The sequence below is a fragment of the Chiroxiphia lanceolata genome, chromosome W (genome assembly GCF_009829145.1).
Source record: "Chiroxiphia lanceolata isolate bChiLan1 chromosome W, bChiLan1.pri, whole genome shotgun sequence".
In the NCBI taxonomy this organism is placed as follows: domain Eukaryota; kingdom Metazoa; phylum Chordata; class Aves; order Passeriformes; family Pipridae; genus Chiroxiphia; species Chiroxiphia lanceolata.
Window position 1 is genome coordinate 7,979,722 of NC_045670.1, and position 24,598 is coordinate 8,004,319.

The 24,598-nt window shown below is 42.8% G+C and overlaps 1 protein-coding gene across 3 annotated transcripts in view; it reads right to left on the minus strand.

Moving 5' to 3' along the window:
• The window catches only part of LOC116780030 (kinesin-like protein KIF2A), a 93,824-nt gene that overhangs the window by 35,845 nt on the left and 33,381 nt on the right, over positions 1-24,598 (minus strand). For 2 of the 3 annotated variants that reach the window (XM_032674532.1, XM_032674531.1), the window contains exons 2-6: positions 13,944-14,038; positions 11,834-11,953; positions 11,338-11,392; positions 9,103-9,225; positions 8,430-8,530 (exon numbers count right to left, since the gene is read on the minus strand). In XM_032674532.1, coding sequence (XP_032530423.1) covers positions 8,430-8,530; positions 9,103-9,225; positions 11,338-11,392; positions 11,834-11,953; positions 13,944-14,038 — 494 coding nt within the window. The remainder of the gene's footprint in view (positions 1-8,429; positions 8,531-9,102; positions 9,226-11,337; positions 11,393-11,833; positions 11,954-13,943; positions 14,039-24,598) is intronic. The other variant, XM_032674533.1, reaches the window with a different exon arrangement.

The following is a 24,598-nucleotide window of genomic DNA, read 5'->3' on the forward strand; positions in this document are numbered from 1 at the left end:
TTTACCCCATTTCAGGACATGCTGCTGATGCAATGCATAGCCAGCTCTGGTGCTCAGACCTTATTAAACTTTGCATGGCTTCCCACAAATGAGATAAATCTCCTTCTGGATCACATCTGACTGTGGAAATAGCATAGGCACTTTCAGAAAGCACTGCATTGGGGTTAATAAGCTGAAATGGAGCCAGCTCATGTCTCTACAACTGTAACACAGATGATCCACACTTCAGACAAAACTGTACCCTAGTAATCAGAAGTCGACTGTAACTTTAGGTTGTTGACCCTGACTACAGTGAACTAAAAACTACTTATAGTAACTCCATAATAAATGTATTCCTGCTGAAACATTTCCTTCTAACATTCAGAAAGGGCTATTACTTATTATGGAAAAGGTATTTGCCTAATATTCTTCAAACTCTGTTTAGAGGTCTTGCCCACCAGAAGCCAGTGCTTGGTTAATTATGGATACATTTCACAACAACAACAGAATACACAAAACAACACAAAGCACAGATACATACAAGTCACCAAGAAAAACAGAACTTTTTCATGCAGAAATTTAAGGTTTGAATGAAAAGGGAGTTGTCACGGAAGTGATAAAAAGAAAATTTGAGGTGTAGTACTGTAGCAGTTCATATTACAGGAAGAATGCAGCAAAGCATTCTGGAACCTGTAGTCTTTGGTACTCTATCACACATGCGCAGTGGAGTGCTCTAATGTCATTGGTTAAGAGGTCACGTGTTACGATTTGAACACTGTATTTAAACTGCTGTTCTTGGTAATAAAGCTAATTCAGTTATAGCACAAACGTGTGCAAGCTGGGTTCGTGCCAAACAGGTGCCACAGATGATGCCCGAATACGGACATTCCCCGCGAGGACGGCTCAGCGCCTAAAACAGACCAGCGCGGACGAGCGGGGGCGGGGCCCGGGTCGGCAACAGCAACCCAGCACCTGAGCCTCCACTCAGGATCAAACAACTGATACAGCGTTTCCAGCAACAACACTCACAGCCTGCAAAGCCAGCCAATGAGCCACTGCTCTCAAAGAAACAATATCTACCAGCACCCTACTCCAAAAACTGAGTTTCAACCTGCAAAACATTGTGACAAAAGCACACACCCTCCCTGCCAGCATAAGTGCTCCTGAACCACCTGTGCAGAACTCAGCTGTGAAAGCTTCCACAGCCCCACAGAATCTCAGCACCATCGTCCAGACCATCCACCGACTGCTGACCAATAGAGAACTGACCAAACCAGCCAGCAGCCTGCCAGGGCTGGCCAAAATCCCCAACCAAGAAGCAACAAGCATGAAAGCATCCACAAACACCGCTGCAACCCTGCAGAAACAGACCAGCATCTACGAGAGACAGCTTCCTTCAATGGACCTTTCTGTAACACAATTTTATCCCTTTTACAAGTAGCCGTTCTTTGCCCCCATATCTCAACAAGCTATTATCAAGAAACCACACAACACATTAAGAAAAATATTACAAAAACAGTAAAAAGGGGGGGAGGGGTTATAGGTCTCTTCTCTATGTATGTAAACCTACATTAACTCTTCTTCAAAACAGGAACAATCACCAAAAACAACAATTGATGAAACTGAACCAAAAGAAACACACAATCAATAACTACTGCCAATTCATACTTATAGTTAAAAAGCAAAACAGAATGAAAATACAGAACATGTGAGAATGAAATGAGTGAATAGCGGCTGCTGTTGGAATGGAAAAGTTTGAGTGTGTGTGTGTATGGAAACTCAAAAACATTCAATATCAATTATATCTCAATTAAAGGAGCAATTATACAACAATATCACCTCAACCACATAAATTATCCTCAAATAGCAGTAACTACAATATTCATTCCCTCAGATAAAAAGTCTTACATATTTATAAACCCTGAATAATTGAAGGTTACACAATTAATAAAGTTATGAATATTACATGGTTAATAAAGTTACATAGCTAATAAAGTTATTACCAGTTTCAATAAAGGCCTTACCACATAAGGCCCTAGTTAATATAGTAGTTAAGATAAGTTTGTCTACATTAAGAAATGTTTATGAAAAAAGTTTAAGAATTGTTCTGTAACTTGTTATAATTATAATAAGGAAAGGGGAAATGTAACAGTTCATATTACAGGAAGAATGCAGCAAAGCATTCTGGAACCTGTAGTCTTTGGTACTCTATCACACATGCCCAGTGGAGTGCTTTAATGTCATTGGTTAAGAGGTCACGTTACGATTTGAACACTGTATTTAAACTGCTGTTCTTGGTAATAAAGCTAATTCAGTTATAGCACAAATGTGTGCAAGCTGGGCTCGTGCCAAACAGGTGCCACATAGTACCACATCAAAGAATTTTAATATATGAAACAAACTATTTGCTCCAATTATTTGCTCCTCACACATAAAGCCAGAGTAATGCTTTGCATTTGTTTAAGTGGATGGAAATTAGAGACCAGGAATTCAAAATAAGTGAATTTAGGTCAACTTAGAAAAATCATTAAACCATGAAGTAAATTGCCTGAATTTACTTGGTGGTGGTATTTCTCATATCACTAGCAGATTGGCAGTTGTATGGGGTTTGCGTGGCAAGGTTTTGGGTAGAGCGGGGGCTACAGAGGTGGCTTCTGTGAGAAGCTTCTAGAAGCTTCCCCTATGTCCAATAGAACCAATGCCAGCCAGCTCCACGATGGACCTGCCGCTGGCCAAGACTGAACCCATCAACGATGGCAGTAACGCCTCTGTGATAACGTATTTAAAAAGGGAAAAAAATTATTGTGTGGAAGTACTCGCAGACAGAGAAAAGAGGAGTGAGAATATGTGAGAGGAACAACTCTGCATATACCAAGGTCAGTGAAGAAGGAGGGGCAGGAGGTGCTCCAGGCACTGGAGCAGAGATTCCCCTGCAGCCCATGGTGCAGCCCATGGTGAGGCAGGCTGTCCCCCTGCAGCCCACGGAGGACCCCCATGCCGGAGAAGGTGGATGCCCAAAGGATGCTATGACCCTGTTGTGGGAAGCCCATGCTGGAGCCGGCTCCTGGCAGGACCTGTGGCCCCATGGAGAGAGAAGCCCACGCTGGAGCAAGTTTGCTGGCAGGATTTGTGACCCTGTGGGAAATCCATGTTGGAGCAGTCTGTTCCTGAAGGACTGCACCTTGTGGAAAAGTACCCATGCTGGAGCAGTTTGAGAAGGACTGTAGCCTGTGGGAAGGACTTAGGTTGGAGAAGTCCATGGAGGACTGTCTCCCATGGGAGGGACCCCACACTGGAGCAGGGGAATGAGTCCTGTCCCTGAGGAGGAAGCAGCACCAGAAACGTGATGAACTGACCGTAACCCCCAATTCCTGTCTCCCTGTGCCACTGGGGGGAGGAGGTAGAGAATCGGGAATAAAGTTGAGCCTGGGAAGGAGGGAGGGGCGGGGGGAAGGTGTTTGTAAGATTTGTTTTACTTCTCATTATCCTACTCTAATTTCAATGGTAATAAATTCAATTAATTTCCCCAAGTCAAGTCTGTTTTGCCTGTGACAGTAATCAGTGAGTGATCTCTCCCTGCCCTTATCTCAACCCACAAGCCTTTCATTATATTTTCTCTCTCCTCTCCAGCTGAGGAGGGGAGTGATAGAGCAGCTTTGGTGGGCACCTGGCATCCAGTAGATCCACCCCTGTAGTATCTCTTTAGAGAGACTAACACATACACACACAGGTATGCCAACAAGATTACGCTACTAGTTTTGCTAAAGCTTTTACACTTCTATGACAGGAAGTCATTTAATATTAGTAGATTTTTCTCAAAGGATTAACAACTTCATTTCTTTCCCACAAGTTTATAAAAACTAACTGGCAAACAGCGTTATGCAGAGCTAATTTATAAATGCGTAGACAGGTATAAAGGAAAAAGAAAAAAATCACTGTTCAAACTTGAGTCTCAAATAGATCTCCTATAAGACATCAGTGATCATAAAGAACAATTTATCATAATGCTGTAATTAACCCCATGCACCACTACAGACTTGGGGAAGATGTGAAGGTTGGGGGCAGCCTTGGCTGTAGTGACCATGAGATCGTGGAGTTAAGTATTGGGCAAGGAGGAAGCAGGACAGCAATTAAGATTACAACCATGGACTTCAGGAGAGCTAACTTTAGCCTCTTCAGGGATCTTCTTGGAAGAATCCCATGGGAAGAAGCCCCTAAGGGAAGAGGGGGTCCAAGAGACTTGGCTGATATTCAAGGATCACTTCCTCCAGGCTCAAGAACGATGCATCCCAATAATTAATAAATTGGGCCAAGGGTGCAAGAGACCTGCATGGATGAACAATGAACTCCTGTCATTACTCAAGCACAAGCAGGAAATACACTAGAGGTGGAAGCAGGGTCAGGCCACTTGGAATGAATAGAGAGAAGTGGTCAGAGTAAGTAGAAATGAGACGAGGAAGGCCAAGGCCCATCTGGAATTAAATCTGGCCAAGGATGTCAAGGACTACAAGAAGGGCTGCTTCAAGTACATCAATAACAAAAGGAAAACAAAGGATAATGTGGGCCCAATACTTGGAGAGCGGACCCTGGTAACAGAGGATGCAGAGAAGGCAGAGCTACTGAATGCCTTTGTTGCATTGGTCTTCACCGACAATACCAGTTCTCAGGGATCTCTGACCCAGGAGACCAGGAAAAAGGAATGTTGGAATGAAGACTTTCCCTTAGTCAAGGAGAATTGGGTAAGAGAACACCTAAAGAAACTTGACATTCACAAGTCCATGGGCCCTGATGGGATGCATCCATGCATCCTGAAAGAGCTGGCAGACACCATAGCAAGGCCACTCACAATGATCTTTGAAAGGTCGTGGTGATCAGGACAGGTGCCTGAGGACTGGAAGACAGCAAATGTAACCCCATTCTTCAAAAAGGGCAAGAAGGACCCAGGGAACTACTGACCAGTAAGCCTTACCTCAATCCCTGGAAAGGTGATGGAGGACATCCTTTTGGAGGCCATCTCTATCCACATGGAGAACAAGAAGGTGATAAGGAGTAGTCAACATGGATTCACTAAAGGTAAGTCATGTTTGACCAACCTGATAGCCTTCTATGATGAGACAACTACCTGGATGGATGGAGAGCAGTGGATATTGTCTACCTGGACTTCAGCAAGACTTTTGACACTGTCTCTTACAATATCCTCATCGATAAACTCAGGAAGTGTGGACTGGATGAGTGGATGGTGAAGTGGATTGAGAACTGGCTGAACAGCAGATCCCAGAGGGTCATAATCAGTGGCACGGGGTCTAGTTGTAGGCCTGTCACTGGTGGTGTCCCCCAAGGTTCAATACTGGGCCCAGTATTGTTTAACTTATTCATCAATGACTTGGATGAAGGGGCAGAGTGCCTCCTCAGCAAGTTTGCTGATGACAGAAAACTGGGAGCAGTGGCCGATATCCCAGAGTGCTGTGCAACCCTTCAGAAGGACCTTGACAGATTGGAGAGATGGACAGAGAGGAACTGTCTGAAGTTCAACAAAGGCAAATGAAGGTTCCTGTACCTGAGGAAGAATAACCCCATGCATCAGTACAGGTTGGGGGCCAACCTGCTGGAAAGCAGCTTTATGGAGTAGGACCTGGGGGTCCTGGTGGACAACAGGCTGTCCATGAGCCAGAAGTATGTCCTTGTGGCCAAGAAGGTGTCAGAGTTGACAACAGGTCTGTCGGAAGGAAGACAGGATTACAAAAGCAGATATCCTGAACTTTCTGCAAAGTCACTATGAGTCTGCAGATGCAGTATCATCATGACTGCTGTTTTGCAGCCAATCTTGAAGTATGTGTATGTAAAAGCACCAATTACAGTGTAACATGTATTTTGTGCCAATGACTATAAATGTCAGTGATCTGTTACAATAAAGGATCTATCTATCCCTCTCCTGTCCTATTTTTGGAAGAAGACTGTTTCTGTGTTGCTTTGGCCGTCTCAGCAGCGACAAGAAGGCCTATGGTATCCTGGAGTGCATTGGGAAGAACATTGCCAGCAGGTCGTGGGAGGTGATCCTGCCCCTCTACTCATAGAATCATAGAATCATAAAATGACCTGGGTTGGAAGGGACCTTAAAGGTCATCTAGTTCCAAGCCCCTCGACATAGGCAGGGACACCTTTTGCTAGACCTTTTGCCAGCTCAGAGCTCCATCTGACCTGGCCTTGAACACTTCCAGGGATGGGGCATCCACAACTTCTCAGGGAAACCTGTGCCAGTGCCTTACCACCCTCACAGTCAAAAATTTCTTTCTAATATCTGATCTAAATGTACCCTCTTTCAGTTTGAAGCCATTCTCCCTTGCCCTGTCACCACATGCCCTTGTAAATAGTCTTTCTCCATCTTTCTTGTAGGCTCCCTTCAGGTACTGGAAGGCCACAATTAGGTTACCCCAAAGCCTTCTCTTTTGCAGGCTGAACAATCCCAACTCTCTCAGCCTTTCCTCATAGGAGAGGTGCTCCATCCTTCTAATCAACTTGGCGGCCCTTCTCTAGACTCACTCCAACAGATTGATGTCCTTCCTGTCCTGGGGACCTCAGAGCTGGATGTGTTTTTCCAGGTGGGGCCTCACCAGAGCAGAGGGGCAGAATCACCTCCCTTGATTTGTTGGTCATGCTTCTGATGCAGCCCAGAACATGGTTGGCTTTCTGGGCTGCAAGCGCACATTACCGGCTCATGTCCAGCCTCTCATACACCAGCACCCCCAAGTTCTTCTCGGCAGGGCTCCTCTCAATCTGTTCATCCCCAAGTCTGTATTGATACCGGGGGTTGCCCCGACCAGGTGCAGCACCTTGCACTTGGTCTTGTTAAATTGCATGAGATTCCCATGGGCCCACTTCTCGAGCTTTTCTAGGTCCACCTGGATGGCATCCCATCCCTCAGGTGTATCAACTGCACCACTCAGCTTGGTGTCATCAGCTCTAGTGAGGCTGCATCTGGAGTACTGTGTCCAGTTCTGAGCTACTCAGTATGAGACATGGAGCTCCTGGAGTGGGCCCAGCGGAGGGCGACAAAGATTATTAGGGGACTGGGGCATCTCTCTTACAAGGAAAGGCTAAGGGAGCTGGGCCTGTTCAGCTTCAAGAACAGACGACTAAGAGGGACCTCATTAATGTATATAAGTATCTAAAGGGAGTGTTTCAAGAGGATGGAGCCAGGCTCTTCTTGGTGGTGCCAAGCAATAGGACAAGAGGCAACGGACAGAAACTGATGCACAGGAAGTTCCACTTGAATATGAGGAAGAACTTCTTTACTGTGCAGTTGATCACATACTGGAACAGGTTGCCCAGAGAGATTGTGGAGTCTCCCTCACTGGAAATATTAAAGAACCTCCTGGATGCAATCCTGTACAATGTACTCTAGGATGACCCTGCTTGAGCAGGGGGGTTGGACTAGATGACCCCACTGTGGTCCCTTCCAACATTAACCACTCTGTGATTCTGTGAAAAGGACATGGGGGTGCTGGTCAACAGCAGCTGAACATGAGCCCAGGGGCCCAAGAAGGCCAATGGCATCCTGGCTTGTGTCAGCAATAGTGTGACCAGCAGGACCAGGGCAGCGACCTCCCCCTGTGCTGGGCACTGCTGAGGCTGCATCTCAAATCCTGCCTTCAGTTTTGGGCCCTTCATGACAAGAAAGACTGAGGTGCTGGAGCATGTCCAGGGAATGGCGATGGAGCTGGGGAGGGGTCTGGAGGACAAGTCTGATGACAAGCAGCTGAGGGAGCTGGGGAGGCTCAGTCTGGAGAAAAGGAGGCTCAGGGGGGGCCTTCTCACTCTACAAATACATGAAAGGAGGTTGTGGTGAGGTGGGGGTCGGCCTCTTCTCCCAGGTAATAAGTGACAAGATGAGAGGAAGTGGCCTCAAAACATTTCTTCATGGAAAGGGTTGTTGAACATTGGAACAGGCTGCCCAGGGAATTATTGGAATTACCATTCCTGGAAGTGTTCAAAAAACGTGTGAATGTAGCACTTGGGGACATGGTTTAGTGGTGAACACAGTGGTGCTGGATTGACACTTGGACTCTATGATCTTAGAGGCCTTTTCCAACCTTAACCATTCCATGATTCTATTAATACCTCCTACAGAATAACAGCCCTATATAAAAGCCAAATATTTGATTATTTTCATAAATATATTTTCCTTAAGCAATAACTATCATCAGGACTTGATTTTTAAATAACACACGGAATGATAAGAAATTGAAAGCAATTATTTCTGTAGGAAAAAAAAGAGGGGGAAAACTGCCTAAAGAAATAGTTATCAAAGCAATGCAACCATGCACCAAAATACTTATCAAAACTGTATACAGTATAAAAGCATTTCAGGTTGAAGACTGAAAAAAGCACATCATTTTGCAAACAACTTCTTTTCCTGATATACATTTTCCATCTGAGCTAAAAATACTAACCTGAGCTCTTTTTTCTCTAAGTTCCTGCTGCTGTAACCTTCTTTTTTCACGTTTCTCTTGCAGTTTTTCAACTTCTTTTACACAATTAGATTTTCTACGTGCTTAAAGAAAATTATATCATTTTTAAATATTTTTAATGTTGCATGAATTTAGTATTTACACTATGACATTTCAATTCTCCTAATTTATGAATTATTAGAATGCATTAATTTATATCAACTATCTTTTCAAGCAAATCAGTAATAGTACAAAATAATAACAGCAATTTAATTTCTAAAATGTATAGAATAAATGAATGCAAAAAAATCATAGGAATGGGACAATAATTACACAACTGAAAATATGACAATGACCCTCAAAAAATATTTGGATGTATGATGATATTTGGATACATGTGATCTCTTGGTTTGAATTAAAAGAAAGCCCAGGTGCATTAAAAAACCACTGTCATGGTTAAAAAGAGATAAGGAAAAATAAATTCCAAATACTAGAAAGAACAAATATGACAAAAGTGAACAGTTGTTTAGCCACAGCACTCTGAAAAAGCTTTTTGAGGAAGCCTACAGGCAACTGCATATATAGAACATCTGTCATTTATGGACAACAACATAATTGAAAAATATGTACATGTAATGCCCAGAACGAATGAATCCTTGATACACGGTTTACATACAGGGGGGTCCAAATTCCTTTTTTGCGGCTTGAACTGGAGATATATCTGAAACACTACCATTCTGTTGAGAGGAGGAAGACTGTTCAGGAAGCTGAGTAGGACGCGTGCGTGCAGAACCAACCACTGCAAATGAAAAGCACAAAGCTCATCTAGATATGGAAGAGTAACATTTCTATCTGATTCTGAAATATTTTATGACAAAATCAGAAGAGGCCCCTTTCAAAACACAACAATTTATTGGGGGGAGGGAGGGGAGAGCCATACATGTAGAAAGTATTAATAAAGACATTCAGTATGTAGCTTCTTTTATCCTAGTGTTATACACCAACACAACATAATTATTAAGTATCGATGTTGCATGTGCATATTTTTAAATACTCCACTACAGAATTAATAGAACTTCTTATGTGAATAGAATGAATTATGTACTTGGAGATATGCAGTTTTGAAGTTTAAAGTGTTGAAATTTTATTTATATCGTAATTATACATAAAAGCACAGTAGAAAAAAAGGACCCACTGTTTCACATTCTCTAGATGTTACAAAATGGTCCCACCCCATTGAACCTACAATTTGCAGATGAGTAGAGGGATACAAATGAAAGGCAGCAAAGTGCAGCTCAGTCTATAAGTGGAATAAACAAGCCTTTTTGACATTATACTGGAAAGCTAAACTTATTGATTCTATGATATGTGATAAGGATTCCAATTTCTGAAGATGCAGTGATGTCTTTTCCCATTGAATGCAGTGGGAGTGGCATGCATGTTAGCCTCTTTGGTAGAGCTGAATGTTTTGTTTTTCAAAGAGTTGCTTCAAGCAGTTCTGCTTCAGATGGCCGTTTTCCTGTACACGTTCCTAACAAGGTCTTCCAGAAGAGTATGAAAGTGAAGGTAACACTTTTGATTAGTAGCCTAGAGATGACATTCCAAATGAAGACCGGCACACTGTGCAACATGGAGAAAACTATGGAATCAGGTATCAAATGGGATAGACAAAACAAATCCCCAGATCATTCAAAATATGATAGGAGATCTAGGAGATCTAGCTTATAGCATGAATTAACTACACTAAAAGCATGAATTAACTACACTAAACAAGACAGTGTGCTGAGAAAAGTTTAATTATAAGGCCAACAAATACTTAGGCCAACTGTGAATAGTAAGATGCATAGGACCTATTAAAATACAAACTATGGGGTTATTCCATAAAAAACAGAACATTTACTACAAATGATGGATGTGAGGAGAGCCCATTGAGAAGATATATCAAATTTAAACCATATAAGTTTGGAAAAAACCACCCTCTTCATGAGGTTTCTGAATTAACACCCCCAGAGGCAAATGGCAGAAGAAAGTGATCCCAATCATCCACCAGAAGTCTGAACACTTGAAAAGATGTGCAAGCCCACTTGTTTTTCAAGTTTAAACAGATAGAATGGAATCTAGCCTGAATTAATGTCAGTAGATTAATGTTTGGAAGAAGAATCATCACCACCATCAGTATGAGCTGTGGGGAAGCAGGGGTGACAAATGGAAGATTTTGGGCGAGGAGGAAGGGTGAGCTGTTTAAGGATTTTCTTTGCTCAAGAGACCTTCCGCACCTGGAAGGTTAAGTCTGGGAGAGGTACAGTGTGAGAACTGTAACATTCTGTCTTTCCCTTGGGCTGTTTTTGCTCAAACAGAAGGAAGTTTCTATTAAGGAAGATAATTGCAGATTGTTTGAAATTTCAAAGCATTCTTTCCCACAGGCTTGGGGGGAAGGGAGATAAGAGAAAGTTAGAACTGTAAAAGAACAGCCTAGTGGGCATCTGTGTATATATCAGGCCTTTGATATGTAAGACAGGAGACCCGGCTTCCGTGTGTGTTTTTTCCGATTTTGAATTAAACTTTCCTCAATGTTCTAGCCGTGGCTTAGCTCTCTGGTTACCTGCATACATATCGAGTCTTACAGAGCTAATTTTAATGCAAGAGAGAAAATAAAAACAACGAGCAATAACTATTCTTTCTCCTGTTATTAGATACATTACATCTATATTCATCCGATACAAACTTTTTACCTATCATTCTGTGATATTTCAACATTTTTGTAACTTTTTCGCTATTTAAGCATAGAGTGAGAAATAACCCGTAGGGTTAGAATTAGAAATGCAGAACTATTAAGAAATGTTATATGATCAGGAGATTAAAATGTTCCCATATATTTACCTTCCTTAAAAGGGAAAGACATAACATTTACCTCTGTTATCTCTGGCAGGAGTGTCGTTCTTAATAGGTGCCACAGTTCGTCGACTCTGTAAAGAAAGAAATCTCTGTTTTTTGATCACCTTATTATTGAAAAGGTAAACTGCAGCCCTTCACTAATTTCCAGTTAATAAAAATAACATGACATCAGAAATACAGAGAGGTGATTGCTGCCAAATCCTTCCCCGAAGAGCCCAGGGTGAAGACTGTTTGCACTATTATATGTATGGTTTCAAAACAACCTCCAAAATGTTTTCTATATTTTTCCTTGAGATACATTTAGTTATATAAATATTAGTCCCCAATTCCCTGTCTGCTAAACATCTTCTTAGAAAATTTTTAGAAACCCCTATTCATCATAGGAAAAAGAAAGGAACACAGTTATCAAGTAGCTCCACAGACACAACAGTTAGATTTAAATATTCAAGCATAACAACATGTATAGGAGTACTGAAAGTTTAATATGGACATGTTGCATAGGTATTACCAACCTTCACAATTTTGTTTACTTTGGTTGCTGGAGTAGGTGGTGGTGGTGTCTCTGGACTAGGTTCAATATCTTCATCAGGTGCAAGATATGGGTTAAGTGAAAATATGCTCTCCAAGTCAATCTGTGTAAAAGAATATAAAACGCACTTATGAGTCTTAGAACAATATTCACCCTCTCCATTTCTCCTGATACTTTTGAGAATAAACAATAAAGTTTTTATTTAGTGTTTTTACCCCACAATTTGTTAATTCTATAACCAGAATGATCTTATTTTATATTCACTAAAAACAGTGTAAGCTTTGGTCTTCATATAAGTTGAAAACACATCCTTCAGAAAAGAGATTAATTAAAAATAACCAATTGTAGAAACTAGAAGCCTGGATAACAAGGAGTTAATGTGCTGCTATGTTTCAAACACCAATAACTGTGCAAGCAGGCAAGTTAGAACAGGATGTAGCTGTAGAGGGGGGCTGTAGGAAGGTAGGGCAGCACCTTTTTGAGGCCCACGTCCCTGTTCTTGTCCACAGTGACTGCACAACATAAAGGACAGTGCAAGCACAGAAGTGGGGTCAAGACCACCAAAGACACTCAAAGCCCCCCAACCCATTTCCAGAAAGGTCTAGAAGAATGGACTGCGCATGTTAACTCATTGACATGGAGAGCAAGAAACCTAATCTGAGGGCAGGGAAAACTTACCTATAAAAAGGTACCCCCACAAAGCCCGGGTGGTGCCCCCCGGATCCTGGACACCCCATCAGCTGGATTGATGCTGGAACCAGGACTGGTGATCTCCTTTCCTCTCCTACCTCATCTCTCTTTCACACTATCTCTGTCTTTCTCTCTTCCCTCTTTTCGTTTATTCTTTTCTTTCTCTTACTACTAGAAAATAAGGGCAAAACTTATATCAATTTCCATGCCAAGTGTATGATTTGATAATAAAACTTTGTAGGTTTTTTTGGACCCTTCTGGCTTTTGCCATTCCTTTTCGACCACAGGCATCTATGAATCTTGGGTGTTCCCTTCCTCTTAGGAGTGGGATGTGACACCAAAAAGTATTCATAATTCTGTAAGGTGATTAAATTAAAACAGAAGTAGTTAGTATTACTGTGGTAATTTGTCAATTACTGCAGAATATGAAAGACATTTTGTAACATAAAAAGAAAGAGATCTCAGTTATTTGAAATTTCCCAGACAGTGCAAAAGAAACAGATGAATTACAATCACCCAAAAAATAACAGCACAGTTGAAACCATGTCAAATTTATCATTCTATTTTTTCCCTTATAAATGTTCTTCATTCAAAAAACTGCAAAATGTAAGGGGGAGAAGGACAGGAACTTAAAAATAACTGGTTTCAGAACTATTGAAACCCAGTTTCCTAAAAATCTTAAATAGCTTTGGTCTCAATAGACTGCCATTTCCTTTGACTGGACCTTTCAAAGACCTCACTACTCTACAGATTCTGTGTCCAGTGGGATGAGTTCAGTTGATGAGATCACCAGGACATTCTCACAACCTTTTTTTTTCCTTTTCCCCATGTTTTCACAAAACTGGTGAAATGCAATTATTTCTGAGCTGCTTCTCCAAATCTCAGCTGAAACTGACTAACATGATCCAAAATTTACAGGAAGAGGGGACAGCAAAGCATAACTGAGACAAACACAGACACAGTTTCTTGAAAGCAGGGCTGTAAAATTATTGCCTAAAACAAACAAACTAGCAGTTCAATCCCTCAATAATACAAACATAAAAAGATTTCTAATCCAACTCCCACTGGTCTCCTGTCTGAACTGCAAGTCATTCTCCCTCTCAAAAATTTGATTTTTCTACTTTCAAAAAGGAGTAACAAGGTCAGCCTTTGTAATATGTTTCAAAATCAAAAGATGAAAAACATTATTTAAAAGTTATGACAAAGAGTTCATAAAGTCAAATGTAATACAACAGAAACCAGCATTTGCCCAATAACTTCCATTCAAAACAGTCTGTAACCAAAGAATCATCACATAAATTAAGATTTATATTTTCTCTTTGTTTCCAGGTCAAATTCCAAAGCATAATTCATGCAGATTAACCATTTTTCAAAGAGAAAAGTTCTAAAATAATTATGTTTACCTCTTTGCCTTTAGTATCTCCATTTTCAATCCATTCGACAGTTACGCTTTCATTATCTTCATTTAGGGATGTTACCATAGCTTGGTGAATTCGACCTAGAAAGAAAACACAAATGATGAATTAACAGATGGAAAATTTTTCCAGAAGTTACTTTAATCCCTGATCTGAGAAATGCAGATAGAAGCAGAAAGAAGGAGGTTTAAAAAAAAAAAAAAAAAAAAGATAAATAGAAGACAATTCCTGGCCACATACTGTAAAATGGTTCAGATTTGATCCACTAACAGAGGCTCTCACAGTGTACAAGTGAAAAACCTAATGAACAAAAAACTGAGTGGCAAGTAAATAAAATACCATGTGAAAACCACACGACTTGGACTCTCTTTTCTGAGTCTCCCTTGGGTGGGAATGTTTCCTGAGGTGCACTTCACAAAGGCTTGTTTGTCTCCCTTCAAGGCTGATACAACATTAAACATCCCGACACAGGAGAGAAGTCCCCTGAAATTGTATTCTGATATCCATTTCTTGATGGCATTCAATGAACTGGTAATTCAACTAAAATTAAATTGCCTGCAATTCAATACAAATCATTGTTTTAAAAACAATTATTAACAGAGACTGTTAAGATGGAATTAAGGTGCCATTGCTATGACTTCTTCGGTGAAATATCCAAAGCCAGAAAGTCCTCATAAAGTACAATAAAACCAGTAAACTTTCAGTAGGAATAAGGATTTTCCTTCTCAAATATATAGTGTACTGAATTTTTAAATGCCATCTGTCATACTTTATCCTATTTCCTACATGTCATCGCAAGGAGCAACTGGAAGAGCAGAGCAACCGTGCACTGACACAAAGGTGCATGTCACATTGATTTCACATCTGTGCTTTGCCCTAAGAGTACCAAGTACTGGAATTTCTAAAGAACACGAGTCCAATGTGACTGTTCCTCTAATACCCTACTTTAATGAGTCATGGCACAAACAAACAACCCCTTACTCCATCTCATTTGAGAGGGAAACACAGGTGATACAGTAAAAAAAGAAACCTAAATAATGTTTTGCTATCTCCCCAAAGAAAAAAAATGGAAATGTAAAGTTTTATACACCCAGTAAGAAGTATTTTCATTGCAACTGTACTTAATCCTTCCATGAACTCCCTGAAAACCATAGAATTTTAACTTGTTTGTAGCTTGTGACCTGCAGTCCACACAAACTCACAGAGACTCCCACAAGTGTCTCTACCAGGCCACCCTCAGTCCCACCAAGCTCGCCTGGGCACGTGTCCGTGCACCGACACAGCTCCCCAGCAGCTCTGCAGGATGAGTGCTGTCTGGTAATTCTCAAATCCACACACTACAGTTTGCACCTCCTCCCGCAGTACTGTCAGGCAAATCCACTCCTCCAACACCAGCAAGTCCCATCTGTCTGCCACCTCTGAGCCACCCCCCAGAGACCACACTTCAGCACCCACCCTGAGCCCCCCCCAGGAGTCCAAGGGCCACATGCAGCTCCAAAAGCACAAGCCAATTGTCCTGGAGCAGTTCATGCATATGCTGCTGCTGTGTCCTGGTTGCAGAGAGGGAGTGAAGTTTAGTGCTGTGTGGGTGTGACCAGGTTGTTATTCTATACCACCCCTGTCATTGCTGGGGGGCATGGTTTCAGGAGGAAAAGCCAGGCACCCCACTGGAAGTCAGTCATCATGCCTTTCTCTCTCTCTCCAGCGGACGCACTGTCAGGATCAACCCCTGCGGACTCAGTCCCTCTGTCACCCTGCCAGTCCACCTCCCATTTTCTCTGCTACATGGCTACTGGACGTGGTGCTGAAAGGGACAGTGGCGAAAATGCGAATCGACCATAGTGCAGAACCAACAGCGTCGGTGGGGAGCCTGCTGGCAGGGAACGGACTGGCCACAAGGGTGACCTAAACCCAGTCAAGCACGTTGACCAAGAGGAAAGGAGCCCTGCCGAACCCAGCTGAACTGAGCCAAAAGAAGAGTAGCCAAGTGGTAGGAAAAAAGTAAAAGCAACAATGACCCGTGGGATCGACTTCCAGTACAGCAGAGGGGTAGAAACAGTAGCACAGGCACCTGTGCAGAACTGAGCCCAATGGAGCAACTGTGCGACCCTACTCAGATGACCTAGCTTTTGGGGGGGTCATTTCGCATTGTTTTTTCATTGTTTTCAGGTTGGGGGGTGGGAAACATTAGCCATGGGAGCTCCCTGTCCATCCTGCCTTTGTTTCCAGTAACCATGTGGGCAGCACACAGGAATGGTTCCCATACTGCCTTTGTTTGGGGAAACCACGCAGTTGCGGCCTACAGGGAGAGTCCGCCATCTTGTTTTTGTTCCTGGTGGTGAACACCTTTTTGTGGGTAAAACACCTTCTCTTTTTGAATACTTTTGCTAACAATACTGCTGTTTTCATTGTGCATGTCTTATTCCATTGCTTTGTGCTTTCAGTAAATTGTTACCTCAAAATCTCTACATTACCAAAATCTCTACATTTGTCCTTCTCTTACCGGAAGGGGTGGGGGGAAGGGGAGTGGCTTATTTGGAGTTTAGTTTCTGACTGGTGTTAAAACCAACACACTGCTGCTAGGCATCCGCTTCTTTTGTCTTAATAGACCCTTCCATTTGTGCTTCCTGAGCATCATTCTCCTAGGTGGCTCAGATGTATGCACTGCAGGGACGATCTGGATTCCTCACCAAGGCACTGCTAGCAGGAGATGCGCAGGCAGGGATCACAACCGTGCTCTCCCCTCCATGCACAAGCATTCCTCCATTTCCCCCCATCCAAACGACATTGTGCAGGCACACATTCTGCCCTCGGGACCATGTCCAAATTCTACTGGTGGCTGGGCTAAAGCAGACTCACTGAGCATGACATTCCCACACCACATTTCCTTGGACATGCATTTTTATGTAAGTTTTCTTAGTGCAAGGTCCTCAATGCACCACTCCATTAATTTTTCTGCATTTAATAACCTCTTGTGCCTTCATTTGGTGCAAGAACACTGTTGTAGGTAGGTATGGCCAGTCTTCGCGAACGAAGATTTGGGAAGGGTCTTTACCCTTCGAGCCTGCGCAGTGGATTTTTTAGGTGAGACACAGTGTGCGCTGAGCTGAGCCCACCCTTTAATCCTAAGGTTCATCTGCCGGGGCCGAGCAAGCTTGGACGGTGGCAGTGAGGTCCTCAGGACGTAGGTTTGTTTAGAGTGACCTTCTCTTAGATGGATGGCCTTACAGGGCTGACGAGCTCCATCTACCCGGGGGACTTTTTCTCTGACCGGGAATCGAACCCGGGCCGCGGCGGTGAAAGCGCCGCATCCTAACCACAAGAACACTGTTGTAGAACTGTTTGAATTAGCTATCTGGTCCGTTAGTAAAGTAGCAACAGGAGTCACTTCTACAAATAGCATGCTGAGATGCAAGGACCCAAAAACTTTTTAGCACTGTGAGAAGTGGAAGACTCTTCAAGCTTACAGTGGTATAAGCTTCTGCTACTGTTTTGAGGCTTGGTCCAGCTGTCAATCCAGAATCAAGAGAAAACTGAGACATGAAAAATGCAAATTTAGAGAAACATATACTATACAACACTATAATCTTTTGCATGTGTAGCAGGGTGAATTTATGCTGATACTTTTGGTCTGTGTTTGGCCCCAGCCACCTGTAGTAGTTTATATTCCCCCTGTCAAGTTCACTGATAAAACAGTGAATTCGTCCTTGGAGGGAGAACTTCTGTATAAACTATTTTAATTGGTGTTCTACTATTGGTTCATTGTCTGCCAAGGGCATTTGAAGGAGAAATCAAAGAGGAGGGGAGGAAGGCTTGACCCCCGATCAATTAAGAAAGACCCCCAAAGCATACTGCACGTGCTTTAGGGGATTTCCGAAGTTCTCACGCATGAGCAGAAGAAATGCACTTACATAACAGGGAGTGGAACTGAGGACCTCTGGTTGGGCGGTGATGGCCACACCTGTGGAGGTTGAGGTCACTCAATTAATTGTATAAAAACAGATAGCGCTTTCTTGGAGTAGAGTTAGCCTCACAACAAGGACAACATTGCCTTTGGCGGGGCCGCCTGCCAGTTTGTGAACTTACTGACTCTCCAAGGATGCAGCTTCTGCTATGGGTAATTATAGGCATGCTAGGTTGGTAAGATAACTTTATGGGCAACAGCTGGGTAACTGGGGAGGTCATGCTGGGGCTTCTTTCTCTCCTCCTTCCTCCCTTTTGGGTTTGTTCGTTTTGTTGGTCACCTCTTGGTAATAAATATCAGTTTTGTTGAGCTTGCAATGGTGTCATGGTTTTCAAGCTTCAGTATGTTCGAACCCCTCCCTAATACAGCATGTTAGCAGATTTTATAAATTTTGAAAAAAGACACTATTCACAGTCTGTGACACTATATTAGTCACATAACCATCATATAAGTCCTATTATCTACTCCTGTACTCTATTACTTTTTACAGAGAACAAATAATTAAAAAAGGTTTAATCTTTGCCATAACAAGTGAAAGGAGATCAAAGCAGGCTGATGAATTAATAGAAAATACTGAATCCTCTCACAAACACAGTAAACCAGTATACTGTAACAAAAAAATCATAGTAAATCTTCCATCTCTATGCCAGACTTTATCTGCTCCCTGATCAAAAAAGTAGTCATAATGCTGATACACCAATTCTTAACTCAGTGTTTCTTTAATTTTTATTTCCTCTCCTCACATGATTAGAATTCACATCACAGGCAAAACATTTTCTGGGAAGTCAGTCCATTGCTATAGAACTCAAACTAATGGGAAAGGTTGAAAAGGCTAATATTTGTGTAACTAAGTCCCGTCATACAGTGTGTGGCATCTGGCTTATCTCCTACTGACCAGAGCATGGAGAAACTATTGCTGCAAATACAGCAGTAAGACAACACAAATGTATGTGAAACCATCACTTTACAGTCACCTTCTATACACGTTATGATATTCTCACCCCTATCAATACAAGTAAAGAATACAAACTCTCCATTCCCTCTCTTTCCTAGTCATGTTATGAAAATTTGACAAACAGAAGAATGCAAACATAAATATCTGCAGAAACAGCAGATAAATCCCCTCTATTGTAAGAGTTCCTAGGCTAGCTATTGGTACAGAAAAAAACAGTAGCAGAAGCAAATAACCAGGGCTAAATCAAATATTTTGACCCTCAACCTAGGCAGCAATGGCAACTGATAGAAATACCAAACTGTACTTATATCCCTACCTCTAAGCAAACTGAATGTTTTCTACCTGGAAAACTTCTCAAAACTACCACAATTTTGCAGCAGTGATCAATGACAGTACTAAAACCATGGCTTTTTCATCTTGCTAATACTTTTCAGAAACTTAAGTTACCAGTGATAAATATGGGTTGGTGGTTTTGAAACTAGTCTGGGCTAAAGCATTAGCTGATGTGATTCAAACCACTTTGCTCTCCCCTAAATGAAAAGGTTGGAAAAAGACCACAGCCTTCCCTACCCTTCCAAATAAAGCACACTGGTCCCAAAAGATACTGTGTGGGAAACGACTGGATGGTAGGCCTTGAATTTGAGCAGTTGCAGCTGTGAAGTTGCAAAGAATGTAAACAATCCAGAATGAGAAAGTAGATAAGGAGAAAAACTGCTGTAAATAACAGGTGCTGTTTTTGAGATTTGCCAGCATACGAAGAAGTATCGACCACCTATCAAAAGATGAATTTAGATGCGTGAACAGAAGTACCAATAGTAGGTTGACATGTATATGGACTGAGATATGTGTACCAATAGTAAGTTGACATGCATATGGTGTGATGCATGTTTACATGAAAGTACCAATAACAGGTTGACATGCGTATTTTGTGAAGAGTATAAATATCTGCAACCTGTTGAAATAAAGTTGCCTTGTGCCTTGTCTTGTGCCTTATGCTGAGTGCCTTTCCCTGCTTAATTGCTGTCTGCGGCATCTGGTGAACCCTGATGTGATTTATTGCGAAGAAGATTTACTGCAAGGAGGATTTCTTGCATTAGACCGCGGACCTTAGAGCGGTAATAAAGATTTATTGCAAAGAACCATGGACCTAGGAACGGTGGTAACATAGCATTTGTCAGCAGACCTTAAATCTGACCGGCAGACCTTAGAGCCGAAAAGAGAGTCCGGACTTAAAAATTTACAGACACCTGGAAAAGAGGTGAGCTGTTGGGGAATAAATAATGGGCACACAGATATCTGTGGAAGAAAAATCTATTGTCACAATACTCACAAAAATACTAGAGAAACGTGGTGTTAAATATGAAGAACGTACCCTACACACCTTGCTTGTCTGGTGCAAAAATAATGGGGTTAATGCTAATGCTCAGACTGCATTTTTTATAGAAACTTGGGACAATGCAGGGAAGGTACTTTTTGATGCAGCTACTAGGGGGATACGGTAGCTACAAATTCCTTAACTACTTGGAGGCTTGTAATCGACTCCCTGAAGCAGATCAAAGCAGATCAAAGCAGATCGGAAGGCTGCTTCTGCAGGGAGTAAGGCTCTGCAGCCTGAGGTGTCTGGGACTGCATCTGGAACTGTTGCGGCAGGTCCCTCTCAAGCCCCCCTGCCTATAGACCCCCAAGGGGAATTAACTGCATCTCATCCCAATAGTGTCAGGAGGCCAGGGACTGCTCCTGCCGTGGACTGTGCAAAGGTCCTGCTGCCCCCAGACACGGGGGAAGGATGGAAGGCACCCATTCAACTGTCATCACCTTTGAATGTATGACAACCAGAGACTAACCCATGGAGAGTGATAGAGGAGCCCATGTTAATAGATTTGTCAGCTGATGAAGGAGTCGGAGGACTGAGATCCTGTCCCCTGAGTTCTCAAGTGGAGCCTACTGCGCCTCCTCTCCCCCCAGGACAGCATGTTTTGACCATGCAACCAGTGCAGGTTTCCATCTCTGCTCCAGACCCCCGCAAATTTTGGCAGAAGATCAAAGAACAGGCTCTAAAGGAGGGAGACTCCAATCTGGTACAAGTCCTTGGGGGTGACCCATTACTCACGTACCCTATAATTCGTAACAATGGCAAAGGGCCGGACGAGTGGGATCCATTTAATTATTCTATTATTAAGGACTGGCGTCAGACTGTTATGCAGCATGGGGTTAGCTTGCCTTTTGCACAGTTTTTAATCAGAGGAATTTGGGCGAGTGAGTTTACTCCTCATGATATACGTTCAGTCACACAAGTGTGTTTTAACCCCACTCAGGTACTAATGTTCGAAGCACATTGGAGAAGGTTAGCGGAAGAGGCAGTGTTGGGAAATTTGGGACGCTCTCAGGATGATCCTAAGTTTGGTGCAGGCCTTCCTCAGTGGCTTGGGGATGCACCACTTAATCAACCACAATTGCAGGCTCGGCTTCACCCTCTTATTTTGCAGCAAACCAAAGAGCTCGCTGCTCCAGCTTTGCTTCTTGTCCCTGATACAGGCAAACCAAAACAATCGTGGACAACTATTAAACAAAAGACCAATGAGCCTTATGTGCAGTTTGTTGATAGACTAAGAGAAGCACTGGAAAAGCAGGTGTTTAATGAGGAGGCTCGGAACACACTTGTATTACAGTTAGCCGGAGATAATGCTAACACAGACCGTAAACGTGCACTGCTATCTCTGCGTAGTAATGCAAGCCTGGTTGAGATGATAGAAGCCTGTGAAAAAGTGGGCTCTATGTCTCACCAGATGGAGGTCCTGGTTACCACGTTTGCAACAGCAGTAAAGGTAGAAAAGAAATGTTTTCATTGTGGGCAGTCTGGACATTTCAAAAAACAATGCCCACGCAGGCCCCCCACTGTATCGAGCTCAAATTCTATGATATTTTGCTCATGTTGCCACAGACCAGGTCATTTTGCTAAACAGTGCCTCTTCAAGTTCACTCTACAGGGACAACCACTGGCTTCGGGAAACGGGAAACGAAGTGCGAGGGGAGGTCACGTGCAGACACAAGTTGCTCCCCGGAATCAGTTCCAGGCTTATGCAACTGACTCACTGCAAGGACAGCTAGAAGTGCTGGAGTGGATGTCGCCACAGCAGTAATAACTACAATCCAGGACTCTAAGGTGCATAAAGTACCGTTACAGGCACATGGGCCATTAGGACATGGTTTAAGTGCTTTACTAGTGGGACACTCTAGCGCCACGATACAGGGTCGTTTTGTCCTCCTGGGCGTCACTGATGCGGACTATACGGGACAAATTCAAGTCATGGTGTGGACCCCCTCCCCACTGGTCATTATACCGGCAGGGAGCAGAATAGCACAACTGATACCTTTTGTCGCAAACGTCCCGATAGTGGACTCACGAGTGCAAAATACAGGAGGTTTTGTGTCTACAGGTGCTCCACAAATCTACTGGACAACAGCCATCAGTTCAGATAGACCAACTATGACCTGTGTGCTCACACTAACACAGGGAGATTCAAAGAGTTTGTGAATCAAGGGTATGATTGACACCGGAGCTGACGTTACTATCATAGCACATAAAGACTGGTCGAGAGACTGGCCTACGGTGTCAGCGGGAGATGCGATAGCTGGAGTAGGTGGAACTACTCAAAGCTTTCAAAGTAAATTTCCTGTACAAATTGTGAACCCTGATGGACAAGTAGCAACAAGGCCTTTTGTTGTCATGGTACCTCTGAACCTGTGGGGAAGGGATGTTTTGAGTATGTGGGGAGTATCTGTTGGAACTAACCAAAAGGATTTTTCCTAAGGGTCACTGTGTGTGAGGGCATTAAGAGACCCACCGTTAAGCTGCAATGGCTGACTACAACTCCTGTGTGAGTGAACCAGTGGCCGTTGGCACAGGAAAAATTACTTGCCCTCCATGAGCTGGTAAAAGAGCAATTAGAGCAGGGTCACATAGAACCCTCTCATAGCCCATGGAATACTCCTGTATTTGTAATCAAGAAAAAATCAGGAAAGTGGAGGTTTCTTCATGATCTGAGGCAAGTTATGAAAAGTATAGGAGCATTGCAACCTGGCATACCTTCCCCTACCATGATTCCAATTGGTTGGGACATACGGATTATTGATTTAAAAGATTACTTTTTCACCATTCCCTTACATTCGGAGGATGTTGAGAAGTTTGCTTTCTCTGTCCCAGCAATTAACAATCATGAACCTTTTCAGCATTATCAATGGACTGTTTTGCCTCAGGGGATGAAGAATAGCCCCATCATCTGTCAGTGATATGTAGCTCAAGCTTTGTCTGAGGTCCAGCGGCAATTTCCACAGGTGTACTGTTATCATTATGTAGATTACATTCTTATCGCTGCACCAAATCAAATCCAATTACGCCAGGTTATGTCAGTAGTGGAACAGTCGATGCATGCATATGGGCTACAAATTTCCCCAGAAAAGGTGCAATCTCAAGCACCATGGAAATATTTGGGAGTCAAAATTTTGGATCAACCACAAACTGTCCAAATTTCACAAGAGGTCAAAACACTGAATGATGTACAAAAACTTGTGGGGACCGTCAATTGGATATGGCCCTTACTTGGTCTGACCAATGCTCAATTGGCCCCTTTGTTTCAATTGCTAAAAGGTGACAGTGATTTACTCTCTCCTAGAAGATTAACTACAGAAGCAAAAACTGCGCTGCGCTTAGTAGGAAGAGCAGTAGAGACCAGAAAAGCGTACCGCCTTGCAGAGGACCATCCTCTTAATTTGTATGTAGTAATTAATGTTTATCACCCTGTTGATCTGTTAGGACAATGGGACACCCAATGGAGAGACTCCTTGAATTTCATTGAATGGATTTTTTTGCCCCATCAACCATGCAAAACTGTGAGCACCCTTGTTGAGCTAGTTGCCAAGGTAATCTGTAAGGGATGGCAACGTTGTCTTCAGTTTACTGGCAGGGATCCCCAAAATATTGTTTTGCCCATGCGCCAGGATTATCTGGACTGGTGTTTGTCAAACAGCATTGATCTCCAATTAGCATTGCTGCATTTTGCAGGTGAAATATTGTTTCATATGCCCTCTCACAAGTTTTTGCAGCTTCATTTGGAATTACACCTGATTGAAAGGCCCTTGTTATCCCCTGTCCCAGTTAAAGGACTTACAGTATTTACTGATGGGTCTGGAAAGACAGGGAAAGCAGTGGTTACATGGCAAGAACAAGGTCAGTGGCATGAGCTAATAGGCCAGGAAGATAGTTCCCCTCAATTAGTAGAACTCTGTGCTGTAGCAATGGCATTTCGACACTTTTCTAGTGTTGCCTTGAATCTGGTAACTGACTCTGCCTATGTAGCAGGAGTCCTGCAACGCCTAGATCGTGCTACTTTAAAAGAAGTACATCACCAACAGTTGTTTCATTTACTAAAGCTTCTATGGCATGAGTTACAGCACCGGACACAGCCCTATTATGTTCCGCATGTCTGTAGCCACACTGGTCTGCCTGGATTCATTTATGAAGGTAACGCGTGGGCCGATGCATTGGCAGCCCCTGCGTGGGTTACTCCTGTATCGGACAAATGGCAGCAAGCAGTATCTTCTCATGACTTTTTTCATCAAGGTGTGCATGCTTTACAGCGTCAGTTTGTCCTTAAAAATGGTGAAGCAAGGGACATTGTTGCATCTTGTGGAGACTGTCAACCTCACATACCATTGCCCTCAACA